The sequence below is a fragment of the Equus przewalskii genome, chromosome 16, assembly GCF_037783145.1.
Source record: "Equus przewalskii isolate Varuska chromosome 16, EquPr2, whole genome shotgun sequence".
Taxonomy (NCBI): Eukaryota; Metazoa; Chordata; class Mammalia; order Perissodactyla; family Equidae; genus Equus; species Equus przewalskii.
In genome coordinates, this window is record NC_091846.1 from 65,105,528 (window position 1) to 65,121,185 (window position 15,658).

A 15,658-nucleotide genomic window follows, 5' to 3' on the forward strand; every position below is an offset into this window, starting at 1 on the left:
CTTTAGGGAAACTGCATACGACAATCAAATGCATTCGCACATGTCTTATTATCTCTAATTTCCAAATAATACACTTTGACTTAAGTCATGGAAGAGGAAAACAAAAAGCTCTAAATAAAATAGCATCATTATCTTTAACAATTTCACTAGAACAGATACAATTTAGTAACTCTGAGGTAGCAATTTTATATACTTTAGGGTTTATATGGCTTAGAATATAAGTGATGTTTCTACATGTCTTTGGATTAATTCTCAAAGGCATGAATACCAGCTCTGAGGAGAAAGGACATAAAATTGTGGAAGAAGAGGGAGTTGACATGAACCCAAGGAGAGTGACCTGCTGGGAAGCCTTGCCTTCAACATACCTGAGTGCTAGAAAGTTCCACAGACTTCTAGATATTACTTACATCTTTCACTATCAGAATCTGACTGGCAGCTTTTAGGTACTGCAACTGATGAGTCACTAAGATTGTGATCTTCTCATGCAAGGTTTGGCAAATACACCTATAAATGTAAAAGGTACAGCATGCAAAACACATTAATGCAGGCACTCCAAATTGAAAAACATACATTTTGAAAACAACGAGACAAAGACAACACGGTAGTCAAAAACCTGTAGTTGGTTGGTTGGTTGTTTTTCAAAGATTGGCACCTGAGCTAACAACTGTTGCCAATCTTTGTTTTTTTCTGCTTTTTCTCCCCAAATCCCCCCAGTACATAGTGGTATATTTTAGTTACGGGTCCTTCTGGTTGTGGCATGTGGGACGCCGCCTCAAGGTGGCCTGACGAGTGGTGCCATGTCTGCGCCCAGGATCCGAACTGGCGAAACCCCAGGCCACGGAAGAGGAGTGCACAAACTTAACCGCTCGGCCACGGGGCCGGCCCCCAAAACCTGTAGTTTAAATACCAACCTACATACAAACTGAACACAAATACAAATTAAATACAAACATAAACCAATGAAACTGACTAATGCACCAGCAATTGCACCAGCAATTAACTAATTAATTAATCAATCAAATGCACCAGCAGCTAACTTGAGTCTAGCTCCACCAAGAAATTCTAAAAAGCAGTCCAATTCAGGAGGTAAAAACCACTAAGTTTTTTTCCCCCTAAAACTTAGATTAACAATTATTTATATATTTCATGATGAAAAACAACTGAGCAACACTGAGATTCCAAAATCTGACTGGACTAAAATACAATCACTTTATCACTGTGGACAAACAGCAGAGGGATGGATTTACATTATATAAAAATGTGTACATTTTTCTTAGACAGTTTCCTATGTGATTATTTATGATAACTTGTGATGTACACATAAACCAAAATAAAAAAGTCTTAGCTGCTCGGTAACCTTTGTCGGAGTGCACCTTCTAGACACTTCTTCCCAAATACTATTAGATAGAAAATGAATGCTGGCACAGCCTCCCTCAGTCCCTACAATATTTCCAATCCCTTTCAGGAAGCAAATCTTTCATTAGGACTGAAAAATCCTTCTGAACGTGAAAGTGAAAGAAGAGAATCCAAATGGCCCAAATCCTAGTGGATAATCATCCAATAGGTCAAAGGACACGCCAATTCTCTTAGCCAAGACTCACTTCAGTATTGAGCCTTGATAGGTTATCTTTTTTCTTACGGTAACTCATCAAAGTGCTCCTATGTTTTAAATGCAGACCCCTAGGAACTCAGCCCCAGCCTGCATCCCACAACGGTCTGCAGCCCCTCCAGGCACCCGAGCAGCTGGACACTGGGCCCCAGTGACCACAGGCTGGGCTCCCTGAGTCCCGCACAGAGCAAATCTCAGGAACATGGGCCATAACTCGACCTGCTGAGGGGGGTCAGATCAAGAGTTCAAATCCCTGTTCTACCACTCACCAGCCCAATAATGTCCGATGAGCTACTAAACCTCTCTGAACCTCAGTTTCTTCATCTCAAACTAAGGCGAATGTCAACTCACAGGCATGTCCTGAGAAATAAAAGCACTAATCCCTCAGTAAATGTTAGCTCCATTCTCCACTCTTCTCCTAACCCGTAGGCAGCCACTTGCTTTGGATTCAGGATAGAAAGTCCTAAGGGAACACTTTTGAGACTGGGCTATAATCAGAATGTAGAGGGAGTAGGATGTAGATGCATATAATATTTCATTCAAGTCCAAAAGGATTACTTTTTCCCCTTTGACACGTCTTCCTTTGGCTTTTATACCTAAGTTTCTTAACCCAGTAAACCCCTCTTCAGGCTTAGTACTAAAGCTTTAAATGGAATTGTTTCTCCTTAATTTAAAATTACCTGCCTTTAATCCCTGAAGGCAGATGGTAATCTAATCTGATGGGGTGCTATGTCCAATATGGGCCAACTCAAAATATTTTAAATGTTTTCTTCTTACCATTCCATCACAGATGAGGTAATATAAATAATTACAATGATGTCATCAGATGATGGCTTTAAATTTTTCTAAATTATGCTTTTCATCAAAATTTCCAGGAAAATACTCTATTTTCCTCATTTTTAAGAGTAAAAAAGTCCAAGTCAGGCCATATAAAATGACTGATTCAGCAACGAGTTGTTTAACTTATCCCATATAAGAACTGTGTTACGAGGTATCACATACCACGGTGAAGGTGATACACATAAGGAAAAAAAGAGTCACTACCTTCATTCATTCAATCAACAAACATTTGTTGAGGTGCCGGGCACTGTTCTAAGTGCTGAGAACACATCCACTGGTCAAGAAAACAGGCAATACTCTGCACTGTGCAGGGGGGACACACTAAATAAATATAGAAAATGCACTATCAGGTCGTGATGCATGCTTGAGGGTTGCTATCTTAGATGGAGGTGACAAGTGAGCTGTGAGACTATCTGGGGAAATAGCCCTAGAAGAAGGTACAGCAGGTGCAATGGTCCTGAGACAGAAACAAGCTGTGTAAAGGCAGCTTCGTGCATTCAGTTTAGTGGAGGACGCGAAAATGATCAAGTACAACCACCGAGGGCAGTGGAAGACAGGAAGCACACGGTTCCCCCTGTAGGGACAGGAGGGAGAGGCGGGAAGGTCGGGAAGGTGGCATCTGCACCTTTCAGCTTTCTCCTTTGCCCTGGCACACGGTCCCCTGGCTCTCAGGTAGAAGGAACAGTGTCTACACCGACAGGCAGATAGGAGAAAGGGCTCGCCTCACTCAGGGCCCTCCACGAAAGCCAGCAGGGCTGGAATATCGAGTTTGTGTGAGGACACACTGGAAAGGTTCGTGGGGGCAGAAAGCAAAGAGCCTCATTTGCCTTGAGGACTTGGGGCTGCACTCGGAAGGTGAAGGGGAGTCTGGAGGCTGAAGCAGGAAGGGCGCACAGGGCAGCCAGCAGCGAGGGAGATCTGATTACCAAGAGCTCATGCCGCCGGAGGTGGGGGCATCTGGTGATACGGTGCTTTCTAAACCATGAAAGCATCCACAGCTAGACACAGATTCGAGCAGGATCAGTTCATCTAAGGGCCCCTAATCTGCGGTATGTCATAGAAGCCACTTAACATATAGTTAAAACTTGCAGAACTTAATAACCTTGGATATACATTCACGACTGAAGTAAAGTGTTAATGGCAAGTGGAAGTGTAATTCATTCACTTTTAATACAAAACACTTCACATTACTAAGCTTCAACACAACCGCCATCTTTCATAGCATATTGTTCAATCCAATTTTCTAACTCGTTGAGAACATTCTCCAGTTGCTGCTGAGTGATTTCCTAAATTGCATTCGTGCTCCCTGCCCGAAGTTTCCCCAAAGAATGTGGTTCTGATTAGCAAACAACAATTTTAACAAGCTTGCTTCTATCAAGTGTATATCCAAAGTCATTAAACCCGAAAGGTGCAAGAGGACTTTATAAATAGCTCCCATGTTCAGAGAAGAACTTGGAGTTTCGCGATAAGCACACTGATACCCAGTAAACAGAATGCTTTCCCCTCTCCTCCCTACTGACACAAATGCAATGGCCAGCAGAAACTGTCTTTGGAGTGATGGAGAACTCACGCAGACAAGGCTGGGTAACAGACATTCATGAGTCCAGGGTGGGGCGTGGGGAACAGGGAGGCTGAGCCACTTACGGTGCCGAGGCGGGGGGGGGGGGGGAGGATCTCAGTCACAGCATTAGCACCCTGTGCCTGAACTCAGTAACAAGCCACAAGGCGCTTCTGTGCCTAAGGAGAAATTCAAGTCACAACCAGGAGGGAGCAGAAAAGATCAGAGAGCTGGACGCCATGCCAAGCGTCAGCTGCCCTGCTCTCTGCATTGTGAAAGATTCAACACCACTATGCACTTTTTTTATTGTGGTAAAAAAAAAAAACCACAACATAAAATTTACCTTTTTAACCACTTTTACACACACAGCTCAGTGGCATTAAGTACATTCACACTGTTGTGCAACCATCACCACCATCCATCTCCAGAGCTTTTTCATCGTCCCAACACTACGCACATTCTACATTACACACTCTGGTGGAGGAACGTCAGGGGATCCGGCCAGGACCCATGCCTAGTGGATGCCAGGGAGGCCCAGCTCCTGGGATCCAGAGCTCATAGCTGTCTCACGCGCACATTACTGATGGCTCGGATCTCATTACTCCGTTATTTAGGACCTGTTGTGAAGGCACTGTGTCCCCCCAAAATTCACATGTTGACATCTTAACCCCCAGGACCTCAGAATTTTGAAACAGGGCCATTAAAGACGTAATTCAGTGAAAATGTGGCTGTAAGAGGCAGCATTAATCCAATCTGACTGGCCTCCTCCTCAGAAGAAGAAATGAGGACATAAGGAGACAGATACCAGGGGCACACAAGACCCAAGGAAAGACCACGTGAGGACACAGTGAGAAGGAAGCCATTGGCAAGCCAAGGAGAGACCCTCAGGAGAAACCAGCCAACACCTTGATCTTGGACTTCCAGCCTCCAGAACTGTGGGAAAATTGATTTCTGTTGTTTAAGCCCCGCTGTAGGTGTACTTTGTTACGGCAGCCTGCTAGAGACTGAATGTTTGTGTCCTCACCGAAATTCAAATGTTGAAACCCAATCCCCAGTATGATGGTATCTGGAGGTGGGGCCTTTGGGGTGATCAGGTCATGAGGATGGAGCCCTCACAAATGGAATTTGTGCTCTTATAAAGGAGAACTCAGAGCTGGCTTCCCCCTTCTGCCAGGTGAGCACACAGAGAGAACACGGCCACCTACAAACCAGGAAGCAAGCCCTCACCAGACACCGACTCTGCCCTGATCTTGGCCTTCCCAGTCTCCAAAACTGTGAGAAATATATTTCTGTTATTTATAGGCCACCCAGTGTACTGTATTCTGTTACAGCAGCACAAACAGACTAAGACGCAGCCCGAGCAAGCTAATGCAGGACCTTTCCAAACGGCTTTCTCTCTGCTATGTAACATGCATCCTCCACTTGACAGGGACTGCCTGCTGTTCTTTTTACATGTCTTGCTTCTTCCTACACCTTTACTTCTACTATTCCCTTTAGCAGAAGAAACTAAACCCTATTCTCAGCCTGTACAAACCCTTCCCAGCCTGCAGGACCACAGGGCACTTCCCGCCAAGCCCAGTCCACAGTGAGCTTTCCATTACAAGGTGAATGCCTATGGCTCCCCACTTCTACTTCCATTTAGCATTCATTAACCTACAGCAAAACCACCTTCAGCCTGAGTATGCTGAAGTTTTCCCATGCATTTGTCTTGACAAACTCCATGCAGAGTCAAATTTCTTAGGGGCAGGAACAAGATCTAAACTTGGTCTCCCTTATTCTGCCCAGTAGGGGCCCTTGCCCTCACTTGGCTTACTGTCCACCTTTGTAAACTAAGATGTCTGTGAAATAACATTTGTAAGAGCATCAATCTCAGTGCACATAGGAGGGCTTCAGTAAGGACAGGTGAAGGGCTCACTGGCTTTAACAATATGAACAACAGCAAGATAACTGTGGAGTGGGTAGGTGTGGTGCTGTCTGAGCAAGCGCAAGTTCACGATGCTTTGGAAAAGGCCGGTCTAGACTACACAGGAAGCGTCAGTCTGCATCTGTTACATTATAACATACACAGAAAAGATTCCAGAGTTGTTCTATTCCAGTGGCTCAGGGGCTAAGCAAGAGCCAAAGAAAATAAATTCCAGAAACAGTGAAAGTGAGAGTGAGGAGTTAAGCCAGATTCTAGATACCTAGTTTCAAATTCAAGGTAACCCTACATGTGTGGGTCTTAAGTACTAATTTTAGTAAGAATCCATGAAGCAACATTAAATTATTGAAGTCATATTCTGATAAGGAACAAATCATTCTTAAATTCTAGGCTCTACTAAGTATTTCCAAACCTTCAGAATAAAGAGCATAAACCAACAAGGCCTTTCCATGGAAACCCTATGTTGGGACTGAAAAGTTCACTCGTAACGTGCCATAAACAAATGATGGAGGAAAAGGCCAGCAGCCAAGTCCCAGGGTATGAGTCCCACCCTTCCATTTAAAAACTGCTCATCATCCTTCTTATTCCTGGGGTCTGACCTACCCACAGTGTCTTGGTTATCAACTGCAAGGAGCAGGAGGAGATTTGCCATCAATTTCTCAACTCCCTAAGGCATATATCCACTCATCTCCACACACCGCATGCACCTTCTGTATTTTCCTATCTTGACCTTATATTAATGCAAAACTTCTTTAAAATGATCTTCTGTGTTGAGGAAAGGGAGGGGAAGGAGGGACACCAGAGCAGGATGAGCTGAATTTTCTGAAGCGTAAAAGCTTTCCTGAGCGCACTTACAGAGTTCTTGGGAAAAGAAATGACATAAAGCACGAGGAAACTCACAGCTCGAACAGGTGCCTGCTAACTTCTGCATCCACTGCACTGAGAGGATCGTCCAGGAGGTAAATGTCTGCATCTTGATACACGGCTCTAGAAAACAGAAAGAGGTATCAGACAGAAGAACGCTTCACACTCCCTGGATCTCATCTGTGAATCATGACAGTGTTCAACAACTCGGATAATATTCATTACAAGAGCCAACGAAATAATCCACGGCGAGGGCTTCACACGGTGGCCCCCATACAGTAAGCGGGGCCTACGAGTTCACCACCACTGCAAGCAGCGTAAGAGGCATGTGCAGACTGGCAACTGAAACGCGATTTACCTTGCGAGGTTGACCCGGGCTTTCTGTCCTCCACTCAGCGTGGTTCCTCGATCTCCTATCACAGTTAGATCTCCATTCTCCAAAAGCTGTAAATCCTATGAGGAGATAGAAAAGGAAAAAAAGACTTAAAACGCATTCTACTGTCATCCTAAACTTTTAGCGTTAGTTAACACATGTATTTTGATCAACAGCAATGGATATGTTTCATAGTGACTCAATGGTACCCTGAACCTCTCAAAAACTCTCTCGGGGCTTTTTGTTTCCATTCTGCAGGTCTTCACAGCATTTATGCATCTAACCATTTTTACAGATATTTATTGACCACCAACTACACGCCAGACATGGCTCTAAGCACAATGAATTCAGCAGTGAAAAAAAAGTCCCTAGGGTTCCCATGGTGGAAAATTAACAATATGAAAAAGTAACATGAGCACAAGTACTAAGTTCTAAGAAGAAAAAGGGAGCTGGCTCAGGGGGATAGAGAGTAAAGCAGAGAAAGTGCATCTTACACGGGGATTGGCAAGGGCTCTGATCAGAGGCAGTTTAAGCAGACACCTCTTGGAGGGTAGTGTGGGCCTGCACACAACTGCACAAAGAGGGTTCCCCATGGAAGAATGGACAAGTGCAAAGGCCACGGGGCAGATGCATGCCCAAGGTATTCCAAGATTAGCAAGAAGGCCAGGAGAGCTGGAGCAGAGTGAATAAAAAATTGGGGGATGAGAGCAGAGACACAAACAGGAGGGGCCACAGTTTCACTCCAAGTGAAATGGGGAGGGAACTTACAGGAAGACCAACATGATCCAGCTTAGGTTTTTAAGGAATCACTCTCACCTCTTTTTGGAAATCAGATGATAAATGGGGCAAAGGTGAAGGCAGGATACAAGGGAGGAGACTACCGCAACAATCTAGGCAAGAGATGTCAGTGGCAAGGACCAAGGTGTGAGTAGTGGACATGGACAGAAGTGGTCCCATTCTGGACAAGTTCTGAAGGTAGAGCCTATAAGACCTGCTGATGGGGTGGGTGTGGGTTATAAGAGAAGAGGAGAAGTACATTGTTTTGGGCATGAGAAAGGGGAGAAGAGGATCATCATTTACTGAGCTGAGGAAGGTAGTAGATGCAGGTTTGGGAGAGTTCGCTTACGGGTAAGCAGAGATGCCTACTGGTAATGTCAAGTTGCAGCTGGATATGAAGGTCTGTGCTAGAGGTACAAATGTGAGAGCTGTTAGCACACACGACTGTAAAGCCACGGGACTTAGTTTATTGAGGAGTAAGTGAGTCTACTAGCCATTTTACAGTAAATATACACCTATTTCATAAAAATCTGGCCCACGACCGCTAACAGTATCATTTCTGAAAACACGCAATCTGTCATTAACAATAACCAGGGAGAAAGAAAGAAATTCCACTGAACAAGCAATTATGTTTTGTCCACATCATCACAAAATACTACTCACCTGATACAATCTATGATGCTCAAGCAAAATGACTATTTCCTGACAAAACAGGTTTGGAGCCCTCAACACCATAACTTTGAAAAGGCTTTGTCCAGCCTTTTCCACACAATATAAAAAAACAGTCAGACGTCCAGACTGCACTGAACAGACCCCGGGGACAGCCCTTTAACGCTACTATTGATTTTTATAACCCAAAGAGAATGACACAGTATTTATCAGTATGTACCCTTTTTTTTTCTTTTTGCTAAATTATATTCTCCTATCAGGTATAAGTCCAGTTCCCATCACTCATTTACCAATTTTATTTAGATCCCAAAGTACAATTAAACATTTCACCTTGCCATGTTCTTCAAAACTCAGTCATTTCTGAAAACAATCTGTTCCTTCATGCAATGATGCATTAGTAAAAATAAATTTTAAAGCATTCTGTTTTCTTTCAATAATAAATTATGAGTCAAAAACAAAGAGGAGAGAAACCTATAGACTGAAAGGGACCTCGGAGACAAAGCAAGAAAGTGCAGACCTTATGTGGAGCTGATTCAAACCAGTGGTTGACAAGATTTCCTAGTGAGATAACTAACAAAATGAAACACTGACTACAACATTGATGATATTAAGGAATTTCAGTCATTTTTCAAGTGTGATAATACGGTGCTTTTCTCAAAGGCATTCTTGTCTTTTAGAGATAACTAATGAAATATTTAGATAAACTAATATGAGATCTACGATCTGCTTCAGAACAATTTAGGGTGGGGTGGGGCCAGCAGGGGACAGGGAACCAATGCAACAAGACTGGCCACCAGCTGATCATGGTTGAGCTGAGAGATGGGTACATGAAGGTTCATTACACTATTCTACTTCTACATTATTTTTAATTGTCCATTAAAAAAAGTTAAAAGTGAATAAAACTTCACAAACTAAAAACTAAAACAAACCTCCCCCCCCCCCCAAAAAAAAGCATTCTGTGAATGTCATTATCACATCAGGATTAAGACAGCAGTGTACGTGTGTGCATGTGTATATTTACCCAGAAGACTAACAAATATTAAATGACATTCAAAGATCTTTCCCCAAAAAAACTTTTAACAAACCATATAGTTTAAATCAACTCTGTTAGTATTATTTCAAATTCGAGTATACGCAAATCAAAAGTCAATACTCACCTTTCTCAAAGCACAAGCCTTTATGACTTTTTCATACCGTTCCTTTTCATATTTCTTCCCAAATAAAATATTACTCCTCACAGTTCCTGAAAACACCCAGGGCTGCTGAGAAACATACGCGATTTTTCCGTGCACAGTGACCAGCCCCTGGCTCGGGGGCAGTTCCCCCAGCACAGCACTTAACAGTGATGACTGAAATAGATCATAAACAAACACATGTGTACAGGCAACACTCAGGACAGAATAAACCGCTGCAATACAGCCTTCCCCTAAGTGGGGTTTCCCCGAGGGGGTTTGATAAACATTGTGGCCCTGGAAGCTGTAATAGAAAAACAGAAATTAACACTATTGGTAAACTAATGGTTGATAAGGATCATCAATAAAATAGAGTACAGTCCTGCACCAAATAACGACATTTTGGTCAACAAGAGACCACATACATGACGGTGGTCCCACAAGATTAGTACCATAGAGCCTAGGTGTGTAGTAAGTAGGCTTTACCATCTGGGTTTGTGTAAGCACCCTTTGTGATGTTCACACAACGACAAAATCACCTAATGATTCATTTTTCAGAGAATATTCCATCGTTAAGCAACAAATGACTGCATAACAATCTACTCCACCCAAAAAGAATTTCCTCTAAATGAAACGCTATACTCAGACTAATTAAGAACGTTTAACATCCTTAACAGAGTAGCCCCACATGATATATATATTTCATATGTGTGATGTTCAATGCACTTGTTCCTGCCCCCAGGTATCCTGAACAAGATACTTGTTCCTGAAAAGCTATGTGTACCTAAATATCCAGTGCACCAGGAATTATTAAAGGAACTCTGAAGTGAGTCATGTTTCCGAAGAGCAAAAATCCACCGTAAGGGAAATAATCACCCTATCATCTATACATCCTACGTTTAGACTTCTCTATGTTGTTGTTTCAGAACACACGACACTAAGTCCGCAAGCACATGTCCTTCAAATCTTTTACAACCTACAGATGTGATGAGTCTGTGCCTGCCACTTATAACAGCACTTGTAACACTGAGCTGAAGTAATCTGTGTTTGTCTCTGTCTCGCCCCAGAACCTGGCTGCTTCTAGAGGGCAAAGGTGTCTGGGTCTTGCTTGTATCTGTATCTTTAACTCCCAGCGCAGGGCCAAGCACATGGCTGCACACTGACTACACATGTGTTGCTGTGACTTGGATAAATCAAATGAGGAAATGTTTAAAGCTTTCTGGAAGAGGCTTCACAAACTCCAGACTTCCTGTAAGGTCTACTGTGACAAAAAGAAGTCCCCATTTTCTCAGTCATTCCGTCCTGAAGAGCTGTCACACTTTAACAATTTCCTTCACTGAGATGTCCCACTCCCAGACAAGCAGTTCCCAACTGCAACTTGAAGCATCAAGAAGGAAAACATGACACGCCTTACCCAGATTTATTTGGCTATGCGACTTTCTTACAGAACTAATGTCCCATGGAACCCACTTTGAGAAATGCCATTCTAGATACACTTAATTCAAACCTGTGCTACACACACATATTGGGGTTCAACCCCAATAATTTAATATGGGACTCCTCATACCATCAAGCTGCTGAAAGCCATTAAACTTACCTTTCCTGCTCCCACAGGTCCAACCACGGCTAACAATTCACGAGGTCTGACAGTGAAGGAAAGGCCTCGTAGGGTTGGAGTTTCTGATGCCTACAAATTAAAGTTTACAAAAATGTGCCCATTTCAATAAAGCAACACAGATCACTTTAAACAGTGGAAAAAATAACATAATAGTCATTGGTACGTGAACATAACCCACTTCTTTCTCCTTTCTATTTAAGATATTGTGTCCTGGAGTCCCTTTCATTCCATCACATTTCTTTGGGGGTTTGAGGCAGCATTAGCTGCCTTTAGGAAGCCCTGTTCTTTTACCAGATTTCCATACGGACACAGCTCTAGACATCCACAGAATTTAAGTGGCATAAATGACATGGCACCTTCTTGCAATGAAAACTTCTTGGAGCACACTAACTCATTAAAATAATATGCTAGTAGAATATTCAATATGGGAGGTTTTTTAATCATGTATAAGTTTTCATTATGACCTTTGGTTTTAATCTTCTATTTCATTAATCTCCACAAGGTGGCAGCACAAGGACATGGCATGAAATCACTAATCATTTTCACTTGATAATCTCAGGAATGCTCAGCAAGCAAAAGGGCACTTTATAAAGTCACTCTTAGCAAATAAACTGTAAATGATGGTCAAGACTGTTACCAGAGCTCTAATTTAATACCACCAACAAAAAAACGTGGGAATAAGGAAATGAGGTATCATATCATAGGTCAAAGGGATAAAAGTCTCAATTTTATACCTGTAGCATGCATTGCCTGTCCTGGGTAAACAGAGACAAGAAAGTACTTCCATAGCAAAAACCATGGAAGTACAGGCGACAGCATACAATCCAATATGAGGGGAAGAAGGATGAAGTACTCATGTGAATCAGAAGTTGCATTCCTGAGCAATCTATAGATTCTAAGATAAAGAGAGGGAAGGGTGCACGTGCGTTTTCACATATACTAAGTGCTAAGAAAATTCTCACTAACTGCTGATGTTAAAAAATAAGTGGGTACATGTGATTGCTAAAATGCCCCAAAAACTAAACGCACAGGGAGAAATAAGAGGTCTGGATAACCTTCAAAACGAAAAATTTCTCTGGAAATAACTGAATTAATTATCAAATGGTCACATACTAAAACAATGATGATTATTTCTAAGCACAAAAAAAAGCCCCAGACTTTACAGGAATTATAAAAACTGTCAATAAAAAGCTGGATTTTTAATACGTCAAATATTTTTTTAAGCTTCTCCATTCCTTTCTTCATGTCTAACAACTAGTTCCCTTTTTACTTAGTTCTGACTGCAAAATAATGAGCCACATACAAACGGCAGCCTCCTGTCACCACATCTCACAGCTTCCTGTCAGGGCCAGGCGGAGAGTTCCTCCCCAGCGTGGGCTTCAGGACCGGGCACTGCTGGAGTGTGACCAGAAGGGGGCAGGACTCGACAGCTCAGCGGTGCCCAGCCCCTTGCCCTCATGATCAACTTGGCTTCGTGGCTAATGTAACAAGGAGCATCAACAACTACTCTGTGCCACGGTTCTAGGCCGTGAGGATGCAGCAGGGACCCACACAGATGAAAGCCCCTGTCCTGTGGAGATTTACAGCCTCCCACGGGCCCATATATTTTAAAGCTTAGAGATTGAAACCAAGTCTCATCATTTCATGAATGAGGCGTGTGTTGGTGAGAAAACCTTCTCCCACCTACCCGCCTGGATGTCTAGTGGAGCTGGCAAGAGAGTCCACATCTTTCTCTTCTCTCCCAGCCCAGCATGTGCTCCATTCTGCCTCAGCTGCTCTCCAAAACCCCCACTGTCTGAGCCCCTGGCCCACCCAAGGGCTCTCTCATACATGGCCTGACAGGCCCTAATCACCCCCTAGCACAGGGCACAATCCTTCCAGATACAAGGACAGGACAACAGAATGGGGTGTTCTGTACTACAATGCAAGCTGCAAAAAAGTCTGAGACCATGTTAAGCACTTAGAAGAACAAAACAGCTTATTTTACAATGCTGCATGGTTTGGTACGGATGAAATTTGGTAATGGGTCATACAAAGTATATGTTAGCAACCTCGGTGCTTTATCTAACTCAACAGCATTCATCGAGAGTAGGCCTTTATAAAGGAATTTTAATGGTGCTTTCTATAAAGGCTTACAATGTATTTATGATGAGAAATACCAAGCAGGAGGTAAGTCTCCCAGACTAAGGTAAGGAGAAACTGTCGGGTTCGTTTGCGCCTATGTGAGCTTCCACATGCAAAGGTGCAACGATGTGGCTTTACATATTTGGGAATGCACTACTGTTTTCTTGGTGTAGATGGTGGCCACTAAACCAGAAGTAGACGAACACGATGCAGGTTGCACAATATTCAGAGGCACACGCATGAGAAGAAGAGTTTACAGAGTGTGGACGCTCACACCACTGGAGAAGGGAAAGCTGAGTGGAGGTGGGAAGGAGTGCTGGTGGAGCACCCGTTGGCTCTCAGCTCCATTCCCCGCCCTTCCCCGTTAAGCTCCAGATGGCTGGCTCCTGCAATCTTTCCAGCCAACTCCAGTTCAGCCCTGGAGGCCGGGAGACAGGAGAAACTGGTACCCACGAGCACGTCCACCTGCTTCCAGCAGCCTCCCCACCATGACCACATCCCCTCTGCAGTGCCAGCGCCCACAGAACAGGCCCTGGCACCATGGTCCCCACTCCTGCCAACAGATGAGCTCCTGGGATCTGCTCCCAACGGGCGACTACTGGTAGATGCCAGCTCCTCCCTGCATCCCTCTAGCCTAGAAGTGGGAGCAGCTTCCGGCCAACGGTAATCTCTGGGTTGCCTTGCCCACTCGTTTGCCCTTTTGGCTCTTTCATCACCTTATGTAACTAATTCCCTGCATGGAATCCCTCTCCCACGGTGTGGGTTCCGTTTTCCTGACTAATCCACACTAATGTGGGAGGACGTGCAGAAAGGACCACAGAACCAGGAGAAAAAGCATTCCAGTTGTCCATAAAGGGGGCTGCCCTGAGTCCGCAAGTTGAGAACTTCTTGAGAGCAGTCCCTGTTGTTTTCCCTGTTTGCCTAACCGTCATACCTAAACCAAGCGTTGGAAAATCCCTGCGAGCTCATCAGTTCTAGCTGCCAGCTTGCCACATGGTGAAAGCCTTAAATTAGGGATCACTGGCTCTTACTATGCCCACCTGCTGCCTCCTCCCTGCCCTTGACCGCCACCAAAGTAGCCAGTGCCATCCAGAAGCTGAGAATGGGGAGCCCCCACCCTTCCCCACAGCAAAGACCCAAATCACAGCTTCACTCAATATGCAAGAAGATGGTCTGATACCATCAACATAAAAAACATACACTGATTCCCCAAAGTCTCTTGTCTTTAACAATTTGTAACACATTTGTAAGTTAACCCATTCCATCCCACAGCACTTGTTTATCCAATCCTGAAAATTCCAACCTTCCAAACTTATATACTTTAAGTTCAAATACCTTGAAAGTTCTCTTGAAAATGAGACAAAGAACAACACATGAAACGCCTTAGGCTGATTTTCTATTCAATCTAATTGCATTTAATCTTATTCCTGATTTTGAGAATTTTTATAAGATACTTTCAGTAAATGAGCAAGTCACATTTTATACCATGTGTAAAATCTCAACATTCTCTATTAAATCTTTGTCACCAGCTGTCTTTTAACAGTCACGATCTTGTAATGGAGCATCTGTTACCTTATCCCAAAAAGCAGAAAAATCTTCCACATGCACTATCATTTTACCATCATTTAATGGCAGCTGAGGGTCATGCTGTGATATCTCATCAAGTAACAGAAAGTTCTGCAGAAAAAGGAGAAACACATTGTTTAAACTGCAGGAACAAATAGCACAAACAAAAATAATCGCTTTCCTGGAATTTGCAACAAAAAACTTTATACAATACCATTTTATCATCTGAACTTAAAATGCTGGTTCACATCACAACAAACTAAATAATACACAGTATATATAATAGTATAATATATATTTTATAGTATATGATTACATAATACAGTATACATAGTGCACGCGCGCGTGTGTGTGTGTATATAGTATTATATACGTATAAACAGTTCACGGCCACAAGGCTATCTTTGTGACTTTCTCAACACGCATACCGGTTGCTTCCCTAAAGAGAAAATATGGCTCCAAACTCGAATACATTTAGAGCCTGGACATTTTTGTTGTTTTACTTTTGTGTTACTAACAATCAACACGGGAGTTGGCAGGAAATGATTCCGTAAACATTTACTGAAT

The 15,658-nt window shown here is 43.2% G+C and overlaps 1 protein-coding gene across 1 annotated transcript in view; it reads right to left on the reverse strand.

The window, feature by feature from the left end:
- The window catches only part of ABCC4 (ATP binding cassette subfamily C member 4 (PEL blood group)), a 242,544-nt gene that overhangs the window by 125,974 nt on the left and 100,912 nt on the right, over positions 1-15,658 (reverse strand). Inside the window, exons 9-14 of the mRNA XM_070579065.1 lie at positions 15,098-15,202; positions 11,381-11,470; positions 9,769-9,960; positions 7,151-7,245; positions 6,829-6,915; positions 408-504 (exon numbers count right to left, since the gene is read on the reverse strand). Coding sequence (XP_070435166.1) covers positions 408-504; positions 6,829-6,915; positions 7,151-7,245; positions 9,769-9,960; positions 11,381-11,470; positions 15,098-15,202 — 666 coding nt within the window. The remainder of the gene's footprint in view (positions 1-407; positions 505-6,828; positions 6,916-7,150; positions 7,246-9,768; positions 9,961-11,380; positions 11,471-15,097; positions 15,203-15,658) is intronic.